Below are 21414 nucleotides of genomic sequence, written 5' to 3'. Positions count from 1 at the left end.
CGAGAGCCACTTCCAACACCCCCCAGAGATAGAAGGTAAACATGTTATGGAGGGCTTTCTCACCTACATTTATGGAGGACAGTGATTGCAATAGCGGCGCATTACAAAAAGTGAGAGAATTACAATTTTTCCATTTGAGAAGAATCTTCTGAAGTTGTCCTTTCTGGAGCATTGCGATATGATGTACTGAGGAGACTAGCTGTTCAGACATTAGTATATCTGCCGTTCTGCAATGGATTTCAGTGTAATGTCATGAATGTCGATGCTCTTTGACTCAAGGGGACGGACACCAATACTTGACTGTGGCAGAGGGGACAGGCATGTTTTGAGCGCTGGATGGAAGCAGAGAGGAAACATGGTTCCCTCCTTGCTATGCCAACAGGTGCACCTGTCAAAAAGCAGGCTGTTTGGCCCGGACAGGGACACACCATGCCTGCTTGCAGATAATGTACCATAGGTGGATCCGTTTAAGCACTGGCTGAAGGTAAAGAGGGACTTAGTTATTTTCTGCCATGCAAGCTGGCACGCCGTCCAAAGTCAGGTTGAATGCTATTTGACAATTTAAGTATGTAGTGAACAATAAATGATATTGACACACAGCGAGAACAAGAGTGAAAGTCGCCCGAGAACTTCTACGTACAGCCACTGAAGGTGTTCAGTACATTTGGGTTACTGAAGGATTATGGGAGTTTGAATGGAAGTATGTGGAGTCCCACTGTATCTCTATGCCAGCAAGCTTAGTTTAAAAACAGCACTTATGTTTGCTGTTGATGTTTTAGGTATCTGAAACCTATAAGACTAGCAAACCTGTATGAGTTTTTATCCGTAGTTACATACAATACACCCAACCAAATGTGTGATTTTCTAATTTACCGTCATACGTTCCTATCTCCAACAGGGTCCCACTCTTCTCCAACTTCAGGAAGTCCTCCACTGAGAGGAAGTTGTAGTCCACGCCAGAAACTTCTCCTTCACGCGGGGTGCGGGTTGTACCTGGAAAACGAATCAGAGACACCGTGTTAGCAAGTGAGTTAGCAAATTAGACAATAACAAGAAATGCAGCTGGCAATTTCAGTGACAGCTGGTGTGTAATAATTGACTGGCAGCATTGCGTTCATCTCACTTCATTTCTTGTACTAAGTTTTTCTTTGTTTTAAGACTCACCATCTGAAAACTGGTTCAGCAGTCAATTTTACTTACACTTTTTCAGGGTTTAAGGTAAATGAGATCCGGGTAATACATTGTCTGGGAGATAGTATTTACAATGTTATATAACATGAGATTTTTTAATACTGGTTTAAAAAAAGTCACAAATAACGTGATAGCAGTCTACAAAAGGCATGTGCTCCATTATTTGCTATGATCATCCTTCACACTAGGGAAGAGTGTGAGGTATCGTACTAGCACCCTAGTGAGATCCTGCCATATGTATGGTGAAAATGGGAGTATGTGTGTGGTTTGGCGTGCAGCCTGTTAGATTGTAGCACTTCTTTAATGACTGACAGTTGGCCAGTGTGGCGTCAATGGTAAACAGCTTTACAGCTGAGACAATAGTGAGACGACAAAACTGCTGATTCAACGGACGACAAAAGTCATGCTGTCTTTTTTTTTTTTTAACACTCTGCTTTCTTTGCTCTCATCAATCATCCAATCTTTGCCTCACTAGTGCACATTTCCACGTTTACTTGCTCACTCTCTACTGCATTTATTGTGTCCTACTACAAAAAGGAAATTATTCTGTCAGTGGCTTGAAAAATGGAATAAATGTAAGAATCTAGATAGTGCTCACGGCAAATAATCTTTCTCATCTTGTTCTGACACACATCTGTTTGCCGACAACTGAGGGCTTTCCCTTCTATGCTACCTTCCCTTGCTTTCTCTCTCTTCCATCTCTTGATCTATCCGTTGTATCTCCAAATCACTCTGACTCCAGTGGGCTGGTAAGCAATAAGCTGATAAAAATAGATGTGTGGGGACTGGGGGAGAGGCTCCCGTTGCAGCCGTGTTCAGTGACACTAGTGATAAATCACAGATGCGCGGCCCCTAACTCAAACAAGCATGCATTACACTCACACAAGCATTCAGTAGAAAGGCCTACATGTTGCAGTGTCTGAAGACACTGAATGTCTCACAAAATATTCTTGACATTATTCAGTTCAATCAGCCAGCTTTTACAATCACAGTTTAGTTTCACATTTGATCTCGGTTATAAGCTACTGCGTGGCGACACAATAGAGCGGGAAACTCCTGTTTCTCCTGTTAATCACTAGCATTTATACGTTACTGCCCACAAGATTCTAAACTCCACTATTGTGACTAGACACTCTGGCAGGAAGAGGAAATTGATCTAATGTCAAACAAATCCCCTCAGAAGTCTATGAAACAAACAGTCAGTCCACTCATTCCCAGGCAATGAGTCTTTCACAGAACGTCAACCTTGGAGAGTCCTCAGCCGAGCCCGAGCGTTCAGCCGACTGTCAGTTCACTTCCCACACAAAAGTGGCCATTGATTGGACTCCATTTAGACACTGCTGCTCTTAGAAAACCAAATAGGAAGTGGAATTGTGACCAGTGTTTCAAAAGGGATAGAAAAGCAGAGCTTTGGCCCAGACCCAGGGGTGAGACACTGTCATCGCTATATATGCCTAATTAATTCAATGCCCCCACCCCCCCCACCACAAAAAACTCCATTGACCAAGCTGTGAAATAGAGTGAGAAGGAAAGACAGTTGGGACTGACAGTCATGCAAGAAGAAAAGACTCCTGCCTGGAGTTGGGATTTAATGAGCCCAGCAACAACTAAAATGCAGAGGAAGCGAGAAGGAGGGAGACTACCAAAGCTAAGAGTTAGCATAATCCAGCTACTTGCACATACAATAAAGCCTTGGAGACTTGCTGTGAGGGTGTTCATCTACTCTAGTGCTGGCTGGGTCGTAGCTTAACGGCTTCAACATCGTCACAAGCTGAGATGGGTGGGTGGGCATTGTAAAAAACAAACAAAAAAAAACTGATCACTAGCAATTCAAAAGTGTCAAAGTGTTGAGATGTTGGCAGGTGTAGTGTAGCGTATGGAGCTCGGAGTCACTACTGCTGCATCAAAACACATGCACACATGCCCAAAATTAACACCAGCAAATGTACCATGACCTGTACCTGAATAACACGCAACAATAAATGCTCCAGGACTGTATGTTCTTGAAAGCAAACAACAAAGAAAGAGAAAGGAAAGGAATCTTCTGTGTATTCATGCATCATACTGCCAGGCCTCTGCTGTTGCTAGGGACAACCCAGGAAGGATAGGATAGAGAGAGAGAGATGTGGGGAAGTTTGTCCTCCAGTGATGACGCAGTCCTCTACACGGTCTTCTCTGGTTTCACAACCCCCTTTTCAATTCCGCGACAGAAATATGAAGTACCACGGAGGTATGACTCAAAGGCCTGGTCCGTATGAGAAAACATAAATGATGCATGCACAAGAAAAATGGGAGAGTGGGAGAAGGCTGGAAAGAACGGAGAGTTATTGACAGAGAATAAAACTGAAGAGAAAGTAAAAGAGTGAGAAAAACACATGGACTGCCACGATCCTGACAATGAGCTCAGTCTAAATAAGATGGTATTCTTATTAAACGGTTTACATCGGTTGCTTAAAGGGCTGGGCATCAGTAGGTAAATAGCATACTTATTAAGCAGCGACTTAATTGTTTACGGTTAGTTTACCTATAGTATTAAACCTCAAACCTCATCTTTCTGTCGTGTTGCCACAGTAGTATATCCTTTTGGCTAACTTAAAAGGGACAGGGATTTTTAATCTCAATGAGGCTTTCCTGGTTAAAAAAATATTATGTCAAGTGTGTCACAGAAAAGAAAAAAAAGAAACAAAGTAAATATATTCATTACATGCTACCTTTTTAGTGCTGTGCCTGTAAAATGTAAATTCTTTATCTAATACACAGCATTTCCAATCAATCCCTTCATGAACCCAATACTGGACTAAAAGCAGCAAAACTTAGGGCTGGGCAATATATCGATATTCTATCGATATCATGATTTGAGACTAGATATCATCTTAGATTTTGGATATCGTCATATCGTGATATGACATAAGTGTTGTCTTTTCCTGGTTTTAAAGGCTGCATTACAGTAAAGTGATGTCCTTTTCTGAACTTACCAGACTGTTCTAGCTGTTCTATTATTTGCCTTTTCCCACTTAGACATTATGTCCACATTACTGATGATTATTTATCTAAAGTGTGAAGATATTTTGTTAGCGCACCAATTGTCAACCCTAGAATATCGCCGCAATATCGATATTGAGGTATTTGGTCAAGAATATCATGAAATCTGATTTTCTCCCTATCGCCCAGCCCTAGCGAAACCTCAACAAACACCAACCATTATGCCCCTTCACAAAGGGAGTATTTGTTGGAAGGCTTTACTTTATATTAGATCTGTCCTCCCCCTTTACACAGTACAGGGAAATATTCAAAGCTCATGTTTGCTGTCAGAGCAGTTGCGAATGTTAACTAGCAAGCCAATTAGTCTAGCATTACTTGATTCTCTATAGGGAGGCAACAGGCAGTTGGGGGACCAGAGTGCAATAACTCTACCGCTGAACAAAAGAAAGCATTTTGTGAAACTGCCATGTACTGTATGTAGAATACTAATTTGGCATATGGGAACACCTAAGATTTAAAACTGCAGTGAAGCAGCAGCCTAAAACTTAAGAGCACTGGCGGATACAGAGCAAAATGTTGTTGTGTTGAACCCTCAAAACACCAGAAAATGAGTCTGCTTGGGGAAAGCGCGAGAGACTTGAACACTAGTGCTAAAATCTGTATTCACACCGGATGACGGTTGAATACATACCAGCGACGCTGGGTGTCGCTGAAAAATGGCATTGGCCAACTAAATTTCCACAGATTCAGTTCGCAGTTCGATTTTAGTGGTTTTGTGTTCGAACATGTGGAGCTCTACATAACCATAAATAATACTTGGTTCTGTCCCCCTCTCTCTCTCTCCGTCTATCCTCCTGCCTTTCCCCTTCACACCGATAAGGGCAGAATGCTGAGCCACCTCTTCCCTCTGGCAATCCAGCAAAGGGTTGAGTCAGATCCCAACAGTCACAGAGGGGTGACTCGTGTGCACGTATGTAAATGACAACCATGCTTTGGCTTGTGATGCTACAAAACGGGTTGGGAAGGAAACACCTTTGTTATAATCAGCAGCTGTTTCACCCCCTGCCAACCAGCACATGTGTACACACACACACACACACACACACACACACAAACACACACACACACACACACACACCACACACACACACACACACACACACACACACACACACACACACACACACACACACACACACACATTGACAATGGGGAAGGCGGTGCGTGGCCACCAAATGGCACGGTCTAGAGCTAAACGGGAGCTGTGGGTGGAGGGTAATCACTTAATGGAGCTTTATGCACCCATCTCCCCTGCAACACACACACACACACACACACCAGCCACAGTGGGAGAACTGTCTCGTCTATGCTGTTAACCACCTATGGTGACCAGATTAGACCCCCATAACGAGGAGAGCAACTTAGAGTTGAGCACCTCTGCACTGTACAGTTACTCAACCCTAACTAACCATGCTGTAGTTAGGGCTAACCACATCACAGCCATACCACAAAAGGGAACCATGGGGTGGACCGCGTTACCACTACTACCATCAATCATCTCATCAATTGTTTCTCCCCATCTTCTGAGAGTGTTGCCATCCTGGTGGTGTTTATGCAATTTCGTCATTAAACAGATATGACTGCCTTTTTGTGGCCAAATTTGACAATTGGCCAGTTGGAAATAGCTTTAAATAAGTCTCCAGTGACACAGTAATAGTAAGAGCACTTTCAGACTGACCACAGCACTGTGACAAAACAACCCAAGCATTGTTGTGGGTGTGCTGCGACAGAAAAGTTATCATGGCAACAATCATTTTCTCAAAGCTTACAAGGCGTGAACATTTTAACTTTAGGGATACTTTTAATATGTGGTGTTGCCCAGGTGTTCATTCCCGAATGTGTCAAAGCTGCTGCTATCATTTCTGTGTTAAAGAAGAGTAAGAGCCAACAATTACTGGCTTGTGCCTCTCACAGTAGTCATAATGAACAGCTCAGTCATGGGTCTGTCCGTCTCATTAGACCCCTCCAGCTTGCTTCTTGCTCCAACTGGTCCACAACCATCCCTATATAACGCAAGGTCTCAACACTCCACAGTCAAGTCGGGGTCCCCAACAACATCTCCACTGCCAACACACAGTGGTGGTAGCAGTAGCTACTGGCCTACTGGATATCAGCCCTTCTCCTGAAGAAAGAGTCAGGAATATCACGTTTCTCAGTGTGGACCTTATTGAGGATCTTACCTGGGGGAAATCGCTGATCCTGCTTTTGATTTCAATAGTTGAAATTTGCGTTAAAGCATTTTTTTTAACCTGTCTCCATCTAATTACCAGCCTCCTCTAAAACTGCCTGTTCAAGGTGAGAATGTTGTGCCATTCTGTATAAAAGAGTGAATGTAAGAATTACATTTATAGCAGAGCTAAAAAAAAGGTTCCCGCTGGCATGCTTATGTTGCTCTGTGTCTTCAGGATGTATACGGGTAACTGTTTGCTAACACTTAAGCCAAAACTACTTGGCAAACAGATTATATTTTGGGGCTTTGATTCTGCAAGTTGGTTTTGGAGTTTGTCTGACGCTTGCTGGTCAAAAATCGATTAATGCACCTTTAAACATTAATTAGATCATACGTAGTTCAGAATTGAACATGTAGCGTTTCTGTTGAAAGGTAAAAACTGCTACAATTGCTTTTTTTTTTTTAAACAATTGGCACTGCCAATCGGAAACGTCATGCCTCCCACACACTAGCTCAGGATTGGGCTGATCAACTACAGAGAGCATCCAGTTACACCACGATGTCTTTCAAACCGCAATCGATATATGACAGCAACTGGTCACAACGCTCGCTGTGACCTTGGTCTTCCCAGTTGGTCTACGCCATCACTCAGCTTACAGAGGATCAATATCAGATTGTCTCGTCTCGGTCATCTTCCCGTCATCTCAACTGAATTGACTCAACTGGAGGTGTTTACGGTTCATATCTTGGTTCAAGGACAACAATGAGGACAATAGCGTCATAGTTTGCATTTTTGCTCGAGTTGCCATATTGAATGCCACATGCAAACATCACTAGAAAATAGCCAACTATTCCAGTCAGTTAGGAATCAAGATGAGTACAAAATAAAAAAAAAAATGATATTACTAGCTCTCCTAAACAGTCTCCACCTAAGACTTTACATAAAAGCACAAACCTACATTTCCTTCTTTCATTGTACATTGTATCCATGGATCACCTATCCAGCTAGTGCCGAACAATAGTGATGCTCTTACCCTACCTTTATGGGGATACATCAGAGATAAAAGTCTTTTTATGTCTTACAGTGAACAACATATACACATCTTAAATAGGCCTCATGATTTAAATATTGCAAAACAAAATGGATTGCTTTATTGCACTTATTATATGGAAGATCTTCACCTCTCCCCTTTTCGAGCACAACTAATGCTCACTGGCAGACAAATTAAAGTGCCTCATCTATATTTAATTGATGCCAGACTATTTGAAGGGGGCATCTGCCCTTCTAGTGGCATGATAGACTCAGACTAAGGTTGATGACATTTGTGAAGGCAGAGGATGACACTAAGATTAGATTTGAGAGTACAATGACATTATATAAAAGACCAAAATGACTACATTATTCAGTAATGCATCACTGAAACATCTTCCACAACACGATGAAAGACTGAGAGGTAAATTATGATCCCTTCAACTGCGCTAGATATTTCAGGAGGACAGAAATGTGAAGAGAATAATGTGCTCAGTTTGGCAACAACTAAGTTTAAATGACAGAGGAAAACACGTGATATTAAAATGAGCTGTCTTTCTTTAAAGCAATGGCATCAACACACAAAAAAAAAAAAAAAAAAGGGCGCACCCCCACCCACACCCCCAAAAACCCCCTTTAAAAAGCATAAACACACATTTAAAATTTAAAAAGGAGGCAAAAACACACACACACACAAACACCCCCGCCCCAAAAACCTAAAAATAACCATGTGTGAAAAATCTGTTTATTTCCTACGCTTGCGTTTCCCCAGAGCAAAAGAGCACCCTGGGCCCGCATATTCCCCAGGCCTGGCCTTGCATTTAAGCTGTGACCTACATTTGATTCCCTCCACAAGGACAACGTTGGGCTTGACTCCTTCGACGACTTTGGGTTTATAGCTGGGAGCCAGGGAGTCGTCTTGTTTGACATCTTCATTGGATCCAGTTTGGAGGCGTAGACTGGCATTTTTCATAAGTCTGTCTTCATCTTGCTTAAATCTCACCACTTTTTTGAGTTTGAAAGGTGCAAGTGAACCAGACCGTAGTACTTCTTTCATATTAGTACCAGGTTTCCTTCTCTTTTTGCGGACTCCAAAACAGCCACACAGCTTTAGAGAAAAAAGAGTGAACATGACTATATGCTGGTTCAACCAAATGAAAAGGAGATCCAGGTGAATATGTCCAAATATCCTTGAATGTCACTCTTCAGACAGTGAAAACTGTCACAACACTGTGGTAAAAACATGCTAACTCTTTGTTTGCTGAACAAACTAGTAGGAGGACCGTGCCCTGACCCCAGGGCTCCAAAGACCTTGAGGGGAGTACCACTGAAAGATCACTCCACCAAAAACCAAGTTTTAAATATCCACGAGCAAAGAACATGTGGACTGACAGCGGGCTGCCGCTGCAAAATGTATAAAACGGAAACACGGTTGTCTGAGAACATGGACAGAGAGCCGATTGGTAAGAACAACCATGCCAAGGATCCGAAGTAAAGGAAACTATAAATAAAATGGTTAAGCAATCCAACTTGGATTTATCTCGAAAATCTCTTTGCCTAAAACTGACAGCGATCAATGTTCCCCTACTCTACACCAATGACACTGGCCGCCTCACACATGTCGGTGTGGCACTGCTGATGACATAACAGCATCAAACAAGACCAATTGGGTTAATGCACACATACCCTAAATGTCACCCTGTATGGTTTCTGTATACTTTGCGATATTGTGCACTCTGCAGCTATTTCTGTGAATGGAATTAGTTTTGGCAGCATCTATCCAGTATAATAATGTTTATGACAGGTTACTAGTAGTCTCAAAATTCTTGGAGGCATTTAAAATGACTGTTATGGAATCTAATTGTCATGGCAAACTACACTTAATTTTTTCCTCATCATGCACCATTAAAGATTAGGTACTCTGTGCCCTATTGCTGAACCTGGTATTACTTCAAGTCAAGTGGGCTTTAGTGTCATTTCAACCATATGTATGTATATAGTGAGATGAAACAACGTTCCACCATGGATCAAGTGGTGTTACACGCTGAGCACGTTGTTACATTTAAAATATATAAAAACGATATTTGAGACAGGCTAGATTTAGTGCACACTGTCACACATAATGTGCAATTAAAGTAGAGCATTTAAAACAGACAAGGGACAGGACAGACAATAAAAGACAGGGCATAAGTAGATTTGGAACAGAGCACTGATTGTTGTAAGTTAGGTTCACAGTGAGGTGGAGGTAGAATATATAGAATTAAGCAGCAGAGAAAAAGTGCAGGAGTACAGTTCAGTGTGAAACATTGTGCATCATGTTTTGTTGTTCAACAGTCTGACTAGCCTGACAAGCCAGACCCACATCAAGATGTTGGGTCTTAGAACTCGCCATTGGCAGGGCTCAAACCGAGGGGCGGGATAAACGGTTGTCTTTCAAATTCCCTCTGCACTCATAGCCAACCAGAGCAACACTAGTATCCGCCGTATCCGGTCGGCAAAACTCCGAACACGTCTTCCTTTTTTAAGAATGACTTAAGTGCTCAACTCCGAGTCTTCCAGAGTCGCGGCCAAAGCAGATTCGAAAGACCGCTGTTCGCCAGCAGCAGCAGCCATCTTCTTTTCGTTTTCAAGTAGCAGGGAATTCACGTGGAATCGTCGCAACTCTGCCGTCGTTATGTTAAGCCCGCCCACCGACTCTATACACGATGTGATTGGCCTGATCAGAATTTGGTTTTTCCAGCTCGCAAGCCAATGGAGAGTGGCTAGACTGACCCTGGCTGCAAATTACATTTGCTGCCGCTAGGGTGCGTCTAGATTTCTAGGCTACAGTCTGACTGCTTGAGGGAAGAAGCTCTTCCCCATTCTGGAGGTGCGGGCAGCTATGCTGCGGTACCTTCTACCTGATGGCAGTGAGGAGAAGAGTGCATGGGACGGGTGTGTTGTGTCCTTAACAATGCTTATGGCTTTGCGCAAACAGTGGGTGTTGTAGATGTCAGAGAGGGAGGGAAGAGTACTTAACATAAAGCAGGAAGGTGACTTGACCAAACAAGTTAGTTAGTCTTAAGAAAAAATACCTACCCAAACATTGTGACATTTAAGAGGCGCCTAAAAGCTTGTTTTTTTAAAAACATGTCTACATAGGCCAAGAAGACTAAGATAATTATGAAGTTTGCGTGTAGATTCTGATCATTTCAGACACATTGGGACTCAAAAGACAAATAACATGACCAAAAACATTACGGTCTCTCAAACAACAAATAATCCAGACAGTCGGCCCACACTACACCCAACAGATACACAGACTTCAGTATGACCTAGATACAGATTGTCTTCAAAAGTCAGAGGGTTCAGAGAAGCAACATGCACTGTAAGGTGGAAAACACCAATAATTCACAGTACTGTGGGTTCCTTTCTTAGGCAATTGGAAATGCAGGACTGAAAATAACATGTAAACAAAACAATGTGAAAGAGATTATTTGTTTTCAGCATAATCACCATGCTGAACTGATCAGCGCCATGAGTGAAAAGTAGGCCATCATAAATGTGTTTGGCATGATTCATTATCATAATTGTTCTATTAATAGGCCTAGCTATTCTTATTCGGCTTGTGTGCTGCCATGCAGGTCATGCAGGACAGGAGTTATTTGAAAGAGTGCATTTTAACTAGACTGCCATGGAAACAATAGCTCACAAACTCAGACATTTCTTCACAAGACACATGAATCATGGACAAACCGAGTTAAGTGTATGTGCTAGGTTAGAGAAGAAGCCGTTATCTGCAAAGCTTGATTAAAATTTTCGTGACCCAGTGGACAGCACAGGCAACTTGTGGTACTCCCGCCCTCTGCTGCCCTCCGCTCCATCTCTCCGTTCTGAATCTTTCACTCCTCCACTTCACGCTTTCCTTTCTGTAACACTAGCAGCTCTCTTTTTTTTATCTTTAAGCTTTAATCTATTCATCTACTCTTACTTTTATACAAAGAATCTTAAGAAGTGAATACCACAGACTCCTCCGCCCAGCCTCTGATCTGCTCATTCGAGCCTTCTCTGTCTCCAGTACGTTTGGCAGATGTGACGACTGCCTGTGTGGCCGGGCAAAACTGTTCCTGCTTTCGCGTTTGACTGGAGGACAACTGTGGTTTTTCTCAAGCCGCCGACTGTGTCCTGCCAAAAGCCCAAACTCCATTTTGCTGCTCTGATGTTGATGATGTCATGTAATCCACAAGTACACCAAATAACTGCTGCTTCATTCCTCTTGGCTGCCACGCTCATTTAAATGACCAGTGATACCAAAATCAGACTTAAAAGATTAACGAAGATTCTCTAATATTTGACATACAGTGAAACAGGACTCAAATGTTTTAGGTGGGTTTGACTAATGAGAATAACACTAAATACACTGTATACTACTGATAATATCAATGAATATCTCCTAGGGCTGGGCGATATGGAGAAAATCAAATATCACGATATTCTTGACCATATACCTCGATGTCGATACTGCGATGATATTGTATGGTTGACTATTGGTGTTTACACAATGAGATTTTTGATAAATAACCACCAGAAATGGTTTAATGACTTAGTGGGTAAAGGCAAATAATAGAACAGCTAGAACAGTCTGGTAAGTTCAGAGAATGACATCACTTTACTGTAATGCAGCTTGTAAAACCAGTGAAAGACAACACTTACCATATTACGATATCCAAAATCTAAGACGATATCTAGTCTCATATCGCGATATCGATATAACACTGATATATTGTCCAGCCCTAATATCTCCTAACAACCAATTATCTCCCATATAAACCCTTAAATGCCATATTGATACTTGGAGTTGATACTGATGGACTTAAAATCGATGTACGTAGCAGAACCAGAAATATCGTCTTTTTTACTTCAAGCATTTTTCTTCCTTGTCAAAACTTGAAGCCTAAATTACCCATGATGCAACGCAACTGCCGGCAGTTTGGTCAAAGATTCGGTTGTGTTTTGCCCACGTCTGGCAATATAGCCCGGAGCCACTAGGCTCAAACAGAGATGAGTTACAGAGGGCAGGTGAGGTCACTTCTCCACACTCCTGTAAACAGACTTTGACTTCCCCTTTAACTAATCAACTTAAACATTACAACAACGTTTGTAATGTGTAATAAAACAAACCAATATCAGTTAACCCTCTGGGGTCAGCAGCTTTAGAATACATTTCTCATGTATTTAGATTAATAGCTTCACGAGATTTTATCACTCAAGCACGACAAAAACACTGACAGAAACCCTTTTTTTTTTTTTTTTTTTTACACTTTCTAAGGTCTCCACTCCCAAATAATATGTTTTATTTTTTTTATTACATGAATTAGATAAAACTAAAAAAACTAAAATCACAAAAGAGTCACAGCAGAGTTGGAGCCGCTGAGTACACACTATAAAATGTCCTGCAGGTTGAAGCATAATTCACTTGTTTTAAGGTAAACCTTTTTCGGTAGTTGCCACGCCGCTATGAACATACGCTTCGGACGATTCTGGACAGCGGCGACCATTTCAGCAGCTCATCAAAACCTGAGGACTGTGACACTGATGATGACCGGTCTCATTTTGAACAGCAACTCAAGCCAGCTAAAGACCAACTAGAGTAAGTGTAAATAATTATATTAATTTTATAATAATATATATTATATAAAAAAAAAAAAAAATACTGCTTAGATTTGTTTAAATTGACAACAATATCAGAGAATGCCAAATTGATCCATGTGAAAACACCTTCGAACCCCAGAGGGTTAAAGGGTGGACCCTTTTCCCATGTATTGGTGTCTAAGTGATATTGGTCCTGTATTGAGCAAGAACGCTGTGACCGGGCTGCAATGTAATCCTATAGGGCAAACGCACATCGTCAATTCATGTCTGCTTTTTCTGCCACTGACGGGCTCAGCTTGTTATTCTAAGTGTCTGACAAGATTATGTAAAGGATCCCTACAGAGACAGACCTTTTTTGTTAAAGCGTAAGATCCTTTTTGTTTAACCAGAAACAGGACATGGAGTCTGGTGCGTTTAGCGACAGTGATTTCGGGGCTTCATGCCTCATGTTAAAAAAAAGGATCTTACTCTTGAACAAAAAGATTGACCTCTGTAGGGATCCTTTCCATAATTTTGTCAGACACAGTAATAATCTGAGCATGTCAGTGGCAAAACGAGCACTTTTCTGACATCACTTGTGGACATAAATTGAAGCTGTAGGTGAATTGCACATTAACTCTCTGCGCATATCTCACGTGACAAAGTGGAGCAGAGGGGTGAAGCAGTGGGCCAATGTGATCTGCACGCTACCTTCTGGCTCCCTCTCTAATAAAGACAGGTGCCTCAACATATAGCAAGCAAATGTTTTACCCGTGTCATAGCCTAGATTAAGTGAAAATTAAATTGCCCCGTGCACTTCATCATGCTTCTTTGAAACAAAACGTGATGACCGTGTTACATTAAAGGCAGTCCTAGTAGTGGATAGAATTAGCCCGCTGTTTGTGTCTTTCAAAGAGTCCAGTCATTTATCTTCCAAGTCAAACTCATTGCATGTATGCCATTTCCTATATTTCCTACACAAAAAGCACACAATGGAACTATGCAAAATCACAATTTACCACAGTTTCTCACTATATTTAACATCAACACTTTTACTCTGCAAGGTATTTATGGTTTTTCGACTCATGGCTGTTAGGGATAACACAGGAGGACAGTAATGGAGGTAACACACATTGCTGTGTATACCATACAACTGTATCTATTTTTTTCTGTTGTAATCTGGGAAACATGGTTTTACAAAGTGGTTATGTGTAGGTTTACTGTAACATCTACTTTGTGGAAATAAGTGGCCATGTAAAGAATATTGTATGTAGCAGGTTGGATTCTGATGGAGACACGATATGGGTAATGGCCCTGCCTTGAAAATCTGGCAACATTCATACACCCAACTGTTGTGCAGAAGCTATTACAGAAGCATTTCTCCAAATCTCCACAATTAACATGCTCCGATGTCAAGCTAGCCAGCTAGTCCACATCTTCCAAGAAGATACGGAGGCATGTCTTCATGGATCATTTTCAAGACACACACGACTGCATGCATGTGCGTACACACAAACACAAGGGGAGGGCTAGCAGACTGCCGTCATATTCCCAAACCAAAACAGATCCATCCACCATCTTCGCCACAGCTTGCCTGCCAGTGCTTCCTTTTTTTTTTGGTGAAAAACATGCACACGAGCACAGACAGACACACACACAAATGCAACCGGGGTGACAAGCTGACTGGGTTTTGTCAGCTCTGCAGGGGGATGGAGCCATCTGTCCCAGTAAAGGGTTAATCCAACCAAAAGCACAGGCCACAGATACCAGCATTTTCCAGTCCTCAAATTTGTAGCCACATTCTGGCTACGTTTTTCTTCTTCTTCTTTTTTTTTTGCGTTTTAGTTTTGTGGGTAGGAGGAGGGGTTCCAGTCTCCAGCCTTACGGACACCCCAACCATCCCACTTGATTCTTCAAACCACAAAAATCTCAGCCCTCTCCATGTGGTGGTGGCAGAGAATTAAATGTTGAAGGGGGGGGGGGGGCAGTTTTAGCTATGTTTTTTTCAATGATTGGAACGGATGCCTTTCATTTGGGATGGAGTGTTTTGTGTCGGGGGAGGGTATTTTTACTGCTCCGGCTGGCCAACAGAGGCTTGCAAAGAAGAGACGATTCACACATACACACACACACCACAATAGATCAAAACAGGCCTTTCTCTGGACCTGTGACATGCTCATTCCCCCTTCATAAGCAATGCTTTCAGCTCTAAATGATTCCCATACAGAGGTCGGAGGACCGGGGGAAGGGAAGAGAGAGAGATTAGAATAAGAAGAAGAAAAAAACCTGAAGGGCCAGTAGTGCAGTGTGAAGCTAAATCAGCCAGAAACCTGCCTGAAAATGCCCCCCCGCACACACACACACAGCCGGCCTTTGTCTTTTTATTCCACCCAGAAAAAAAGCACCACGGGCAAGCTACTACCTACAGCAACATGGAAATGGAAAAGAGAGGCTTTAAAATGATACATTTAGAGGGGCGGGGAGAGAGTGAGGATGGAAGGATAGAGATGGGGGTCAGCCAGACACGAGATGGATCGAGAGGGAAAGAAAGAAGGAGGGAGGATGAAGGAGAGGTAGAAGCTAATCTTAGCATCCTGGAAGCTCCAGACAGACAAACAGACAGGCAGCAGTTTGCTGCTGGAGGTAATGGCTTCCAATGTGATGAAGCATGTCAACAGATCACATCGCCTTAATACAGACATTGCAGAGCTGGAGTGCTTCCACCACAAACACACATACTGTACACACACACACACACACACACACGGTAAGTGACACTTTGCACAAACACACACACACACACACACACACACACGGTAAGTGACACTTTGCACAAACACACACACACACACACACACACAGGCATCAAACCGGGGCACAGATAAACACACGCAGACACGCGCATACCTGAGACAGACAGACGCAGACAGACACACACAGCTTCCGTTTGACCACAACACATCAGCCTCCATTACTGCCAGCGATGTGCCTCCGTCTCTCTCGCTCTGCTCCTGATGCCTTCCGCCTGATGCACAGCCATCCTTACCGCCTGCCTCTCCATCTCTCTCCATCCCAACCCCCCAAACCATTAAATCACAGCAACCCTCAGCATCCCTTCTCAAAATTAATCACAAAAACATAATACCTCAGTTAGGGAGCCTGTGAGGGGCTTCTCGTCTTCCCCCTTACCGTCCAAAGAACAACACCACGTCGACAGGAGACAGTGGAAGCAAAAAAAAAAAATCCAATCAGGTGTGGATGAGTGGAAGAAAACCCAGTGCAGATTCACTTTTTCTTCTCCTTTCCACCCTCCCCGTCCTCCTCCCGTGTGTCTGTCCTCTGTCCAGCTTTGGCTTTGTGATGCTAAGCTAATGGGAGCTAAGCAGCATCTACACATTGGCTTATAGTGTGCTCCGTCTCATACCCACACACAAATGTTAGGCTTCTGTCTCTCTCTCTCTCACACCGACTGAGCCCCGCTGACTCCCGTCTCTCAGGCACCCACATGCACCCGCCCACCCCTCTCTCTCTCTCGCTCTCTCTCGCTCTCTGTTAACCCATACCTTCTTCTTCTCACAGTTCCAATGAGTTTATTTTTTTCTCTTCCCTGTTTCTTTTTGCCCTTCCCCAGCCATTGATTGTACACAAAAACTCATACACATGCTCTGGGTGTTTAACAAGTTCTCTAATGACATGTTGTGAAGAGGACAAGAGTCAGGGGAAGAATCCTAAAGGCAAGGAGGTCTTAGGATTCATACAAGATTGAACATAAAATATGAACTAACCAAAACTGATTATAATTAGTCAAACTGACCAACTGGCACACATCTGTGCATGTACAAGTTAAAGAAAAAAAAGACAACTCTGCATGTGTAGGATTCTTTTGTTATGCTCTATGGTCAGAGGAGGGGGTTGGGAACAGTGTATGTGATGTGCCATTTTCTGTCAGATACCCCTTAAATGCATCCCAAATCCATACTTTATACTACTTCTAAGCAGGTATTTACATGTAAAACTCACAAAAGTCAGAAGTAAGTTAGTATGCATACTACACGTACTTGATTGTTGAGTGTGGTGTTGATGGACACGTTTGTTCCACAATGCAATGTGTAGGGCTGTCCCCAACTCAGAATTTTGTCAGATCGAATCGGATTCGGCTGTTCAATATGATTATTTAACTATTCGTTCCTTTTTTCTTTTTCTTTTTTTTTTAAAAAAGGTAACCTTATTCAGTATTAAGCACACTTTGGTTGGTTCGGCAAGACATTCAGGGTAAAAAAGACGTTCACGTAATAAAGTAAAAAAGCCAAGGGTTACAAAGGGTTATAAAATAAAAACATGGATGCTCCGTAATACAAACCAGCGTGAACCAAGACAGCCAACTTTTATTAACTCCCATATTGACGACAGCAGCACATAACACTAGCTTCACTTCTTGTTTTTACCCTTCACAAAAAAAGCCCAACTCAGAAGAGGCAACTTAATAAAATAGCTTACACTATATAACAGCATTTTTTGCCGACACTAAATATCAAACAAAATCCAGAGACTATATGGTATCAAGTTGCTGTGACCTGTAAATTCACCACTTCTAAGTGTAAGGCCGGGCATCTGCCTCTCTAGGTCCGGTTCTGCAGCTGCCTGTACCCATCGCTGACATCTTCACCAAGCGGACAGGATGACATGATGTAGTGGATTGAACGTAACTGTATGTACTGTACTATTACTAGTGCCCGTTGAAATAATTCCTGTTTCGGAACGGGCCGATTGCTTGGCCTCCAGTATTGCTGCTTGCAGCTTTCTCGAGAACTGCTGATCCAAATAACTCCACACTGCGCTTCCTTGGGTCCTGAGCGATACACCTGCCATGACATAGTTGCGTTCCCTAGCAATGAGGACAGAGGGAAGGAGTAGAAGAGTATACGCAACATTTGCTAACAGCTAGCTATTTGGGAACAGGCTATTTCCGGGAGCAAAAGCATAAAGTTACGCTTGAAATGGTTGAGTTTGCTACATATGTAGCATCTCCGGTGTGTCTTCTTCATCTTAATTGTTCTGTAGCGAGCGATGGAGAGAATGCTGTACTCAACATGCCGTTCGGCAGTGTAACAGTTAATGGTGGTCCCCTCGCAATACACTACAGTGTGTACATAACGCACTACTAAAAGGCCTTTTCCATACACACAGGCTGGCTTGGCTTGACTTGGTGTGTGAAATGGTGGATAAACACATTTATTTCCTAGAAATTCTTCAAAAAAAAAAAAAAACAGCAGGTAAAAAAAGCTTGGAGGCGGGTCAGGTGCACTTTGACCCAACTCTGGAGATGGCTCATCTTGGCACAAATCAAACATGGTTTGATTGGCCGCGGCCAAAAGGTGCCTATAGAAAAAGACCATAATAAATATGTCCCATAGATCTCAAGAGTTTGCACTCGACACTGCACTTCCTTGAAATTTGAAGGACAGAAATTGAAGACAGACATACAGACAGAAACTCCTTCCATTTTAGTTTGATGATGGCATATATAATAGAATGACATCATACACAGTTAATTGTTCCATTGTCAGACAGAAAGGCATCACTATCGGCAAACTCTTATAACAGGCTAATATGAGCTGCAATTTCTATAAATGGAAAGGAACCATTTCTGATTTGTCAAAACAGACTCCGAAGAGAGGCACAAATAAGCATCCACTTTTAGAAATACATCATATACTGCCTATACTGACGCAAAGGCCTAATTTGCTCAAACTACCTTCATGCCTACCGTCCTACATTTATGTGCAACAGTGTCAGTGATCGAGTGTGTGGGTGGGGCAGCGGGGGCTATGAATCTGGGGGACTCCACCCATTATTCACTCTTTTGTTTGACAGCATTCCTTTTGACTCTTCCTAATGCTGTTGAGCTATGCAAAAAAAAAACACCAGCATCAACTCGGCTCCTATTGTTTCCTTCACGGCCTCCCTCTGACCAACCTACAGCATGCTGGGATCCCCTAGTCCAAAGGTCATCAAACTGATACTGGTATGGTGTTGTGCCTCTAGTCCCTCCCCAAATGGTCATGTATGTAAAGAGGATTTGAAAGATTTGAAATAAATTTATAGGGGAAGGACAGCAAAAATAGAGGAGAATATTTTAATGTACGTATATCATAGTATATTGACTAAACTTAACTTAGCCTATCCAACATACAAAGAAATAATATATGAGCCTCAAAGGAATAGTTTAACATTTGTGAAATACACTTATTCACTAAGCTCCTGGCTCTAGCTTAATGTTTAACAGACATATGGGACAGGTGTCAATCTTCTCATCTAACTCTCACCAAGAAAGTGAATAAGCACATTTCCCAAAATGTCAAACTTCCTTTAATTTAAACAAAATCTAGACATAGAATTTGTTTCTACCAGCTAATAGCAACCAGGTTATAATATATGCTTAACAATTTATGAAGGAAAACAAGTCCATGCCATTGTGTATCAGTCGCCTAACTAGAGTTAGCAAGAGTCTAACAAAGTTGCCTTACTTAGTGCCTCCTTACTTTTACAGTGTCCACTCAGGTCAACAGAGAGTCAGCCCATGGATTTACCAACTACTCAAGAGTCTAGATTAACAGTTGTAATACAACAATTGCATTCAATCGTGGCCATCACGTGAGCTGTAGGGTGAAAGTCCAATGCAGGGCAAAGTAAACTTTCCTTTGCAATCGTGTAATTCAACTGAGAACTGGTAGAACAGGAAGGACATGGCATTGGAAAAACCCATCTAAATGTGCTTGCCTAGGCCTTGACAAAAACAACATCCCTTGCGTAATGCATGTCAAACAGCGAACACAGAGTATTGACTGACATGCATCCTACCTGATTAATGTCAACAAAGCCAAAAGGGTCTCAAGTTTACTTCTAAATCTTCCTTGAGCTTTATTTTTTCCCCATCTTGATTTACTACCTTCTGGTGTTTAGAAATGGCACAGTGAGTGAGAGCATTTCTTTTGTTCAGGTGACACAATGTGATTGCATCTGTGGATGCAACCAAACCAGAACCAGAAATGCTGCTTTTGTATCAACTGTCGGGACACACGCAGGCAGAAACATGCCCAACTCGAATAGCACAGTTAAGTCCCATACAAACACAAGTGATAGATGCGTATATATGTTTACGTTAGCTTGACTGGCTAGCTAGAGCCGGCATTGATTTGAGTGTGTCAGAGTGCTTTTGCATCTCTCCATTCTCTCTCTCTCTCTCTCTCTCTCTCTCTCTCTCTCTCTCTCTCTCTCTCTCTCTCTCTCTCTCCACCCATCCCCCCCTTCTTCCCCCCCTCCCACACCCAAACTCCACCCCACCCCCATCTCCATCCCCGTGGCTTCAGCCCACACCTCCCTCCGAGGCGTCCTCTTAGCCTATATACGGGTCGTCATGTCGTCTGTGCTGCTAGCCCCGCAATTCATCACACATGCACGTGAAAACGACCCTCTGCAGACCCTCGCTCATTTGAGAAACGATTACCAAACCATCAGCATTACAACAATTACAGCAGACAATAATTCCACTTGCCTAGATGCAGGAGAGACCAGAGCTCCCTTTTCAGGGCTCGTAGACACAATGCTGAGCTTTAAAATCAGGTACAAGTCTCTTCTTCTTGCCACTGCTCCGGCAGTCAACCGGCAGGAAAAATGAGATAAACAGAGTGATACAGATGGAGAGAGGGAGCAGCAGTAGCAGTGAGAGTAGGGGAGGCAGCTGTGTCATGAGTTGAGGGGGTCAGGAATGAGAGCAGGACAGGGGGGGGGGGGTGGAGGGTTGGTGGGGATAATGGGAGACTGGGAATGCTGAACGTGCGGAAGGGGTGACCACAAGGGAAGCCGACGGACGCCTCAGCAGATGGGGGAGGGTGAGAGGGTTGTGTTTCAAATCTGAACAGTGTTATGGGAGATGTGAGAGACGAGACTAGTTTAAGTTTACAACCAACTTCATGGAACTTGTACAACTACCTGAAGGTCTGGAGGTCTGGTGAACTTCACTGCTTTATACATACTGATTCTCCACGGTAGTTTTACATTGTGTTAGGGATTTCTCCAACTCATTACTCTAGTCTAGGCTAAGTATTATGCCTCTTTTCCACTGCATGGTATGGCTTGACACACTCTTTTTTATGTTTTCCACTGACAAAAGTTGTGGATAGTACCTGGTACTTATTTTGGTATCACCTCCGTCTAGGTTCCAAGCGAGCTGAGCCGATAATATTGTAGAGGGTGAAGTCAAACACTGCGGACCACTGATTGGGCAGAGAGAAGTGTCACTTGCGGGACACGGTGTCCCGTGTCCTTCACAAACTAACTAACCCATTTTTAAACAGCCACGCTACCGTCA

General features: G+C 42.7%; 1 protein-coding gene across 9 annotated transcripts in view; it reads right to left on the bottom strand.

The window, feature by feature from the left end:
* The window catches only part of magi1b (membrane associated guanylate kinase, WW and PDZ domain containing 1b), a 155054-nt gene that overhangs the window by 53554 nt on the left and 80086 nt on the right, over positions 1–21414 (bottom strand). For all 9 annotated transcript variants that reach the window (XM_039797029.1, XM_039797033.1, XM_039797030.1 and 6 more), the window contains exon 3: positions 874–993. In XM_039797029.1, coding sequence (XP_039652963.1) covers positions 874–993 — 120 coding nt within the window. The remainder of the gene's footprint in view (positions 1–873; positions 994–21414) is intronic.

The sequence above is a fragment of the Perca fluviatilis genome, chromosome 4 (genome assembly GCF_010015445.1).
Source record: "Perca fluviatilis chromosome 4, GENO_Pfluv_1.0, whole genome shotgun sequence".
Taxonomy (NCBI): Eukaryota; Metazoa; Chordata; class Actinopteri; order Perciformes; family Percidae; genus Perca; species Perca fluviatilis.
This window is presented reverse-complemented; position numbering and strand designations above follow the sequence as displayed.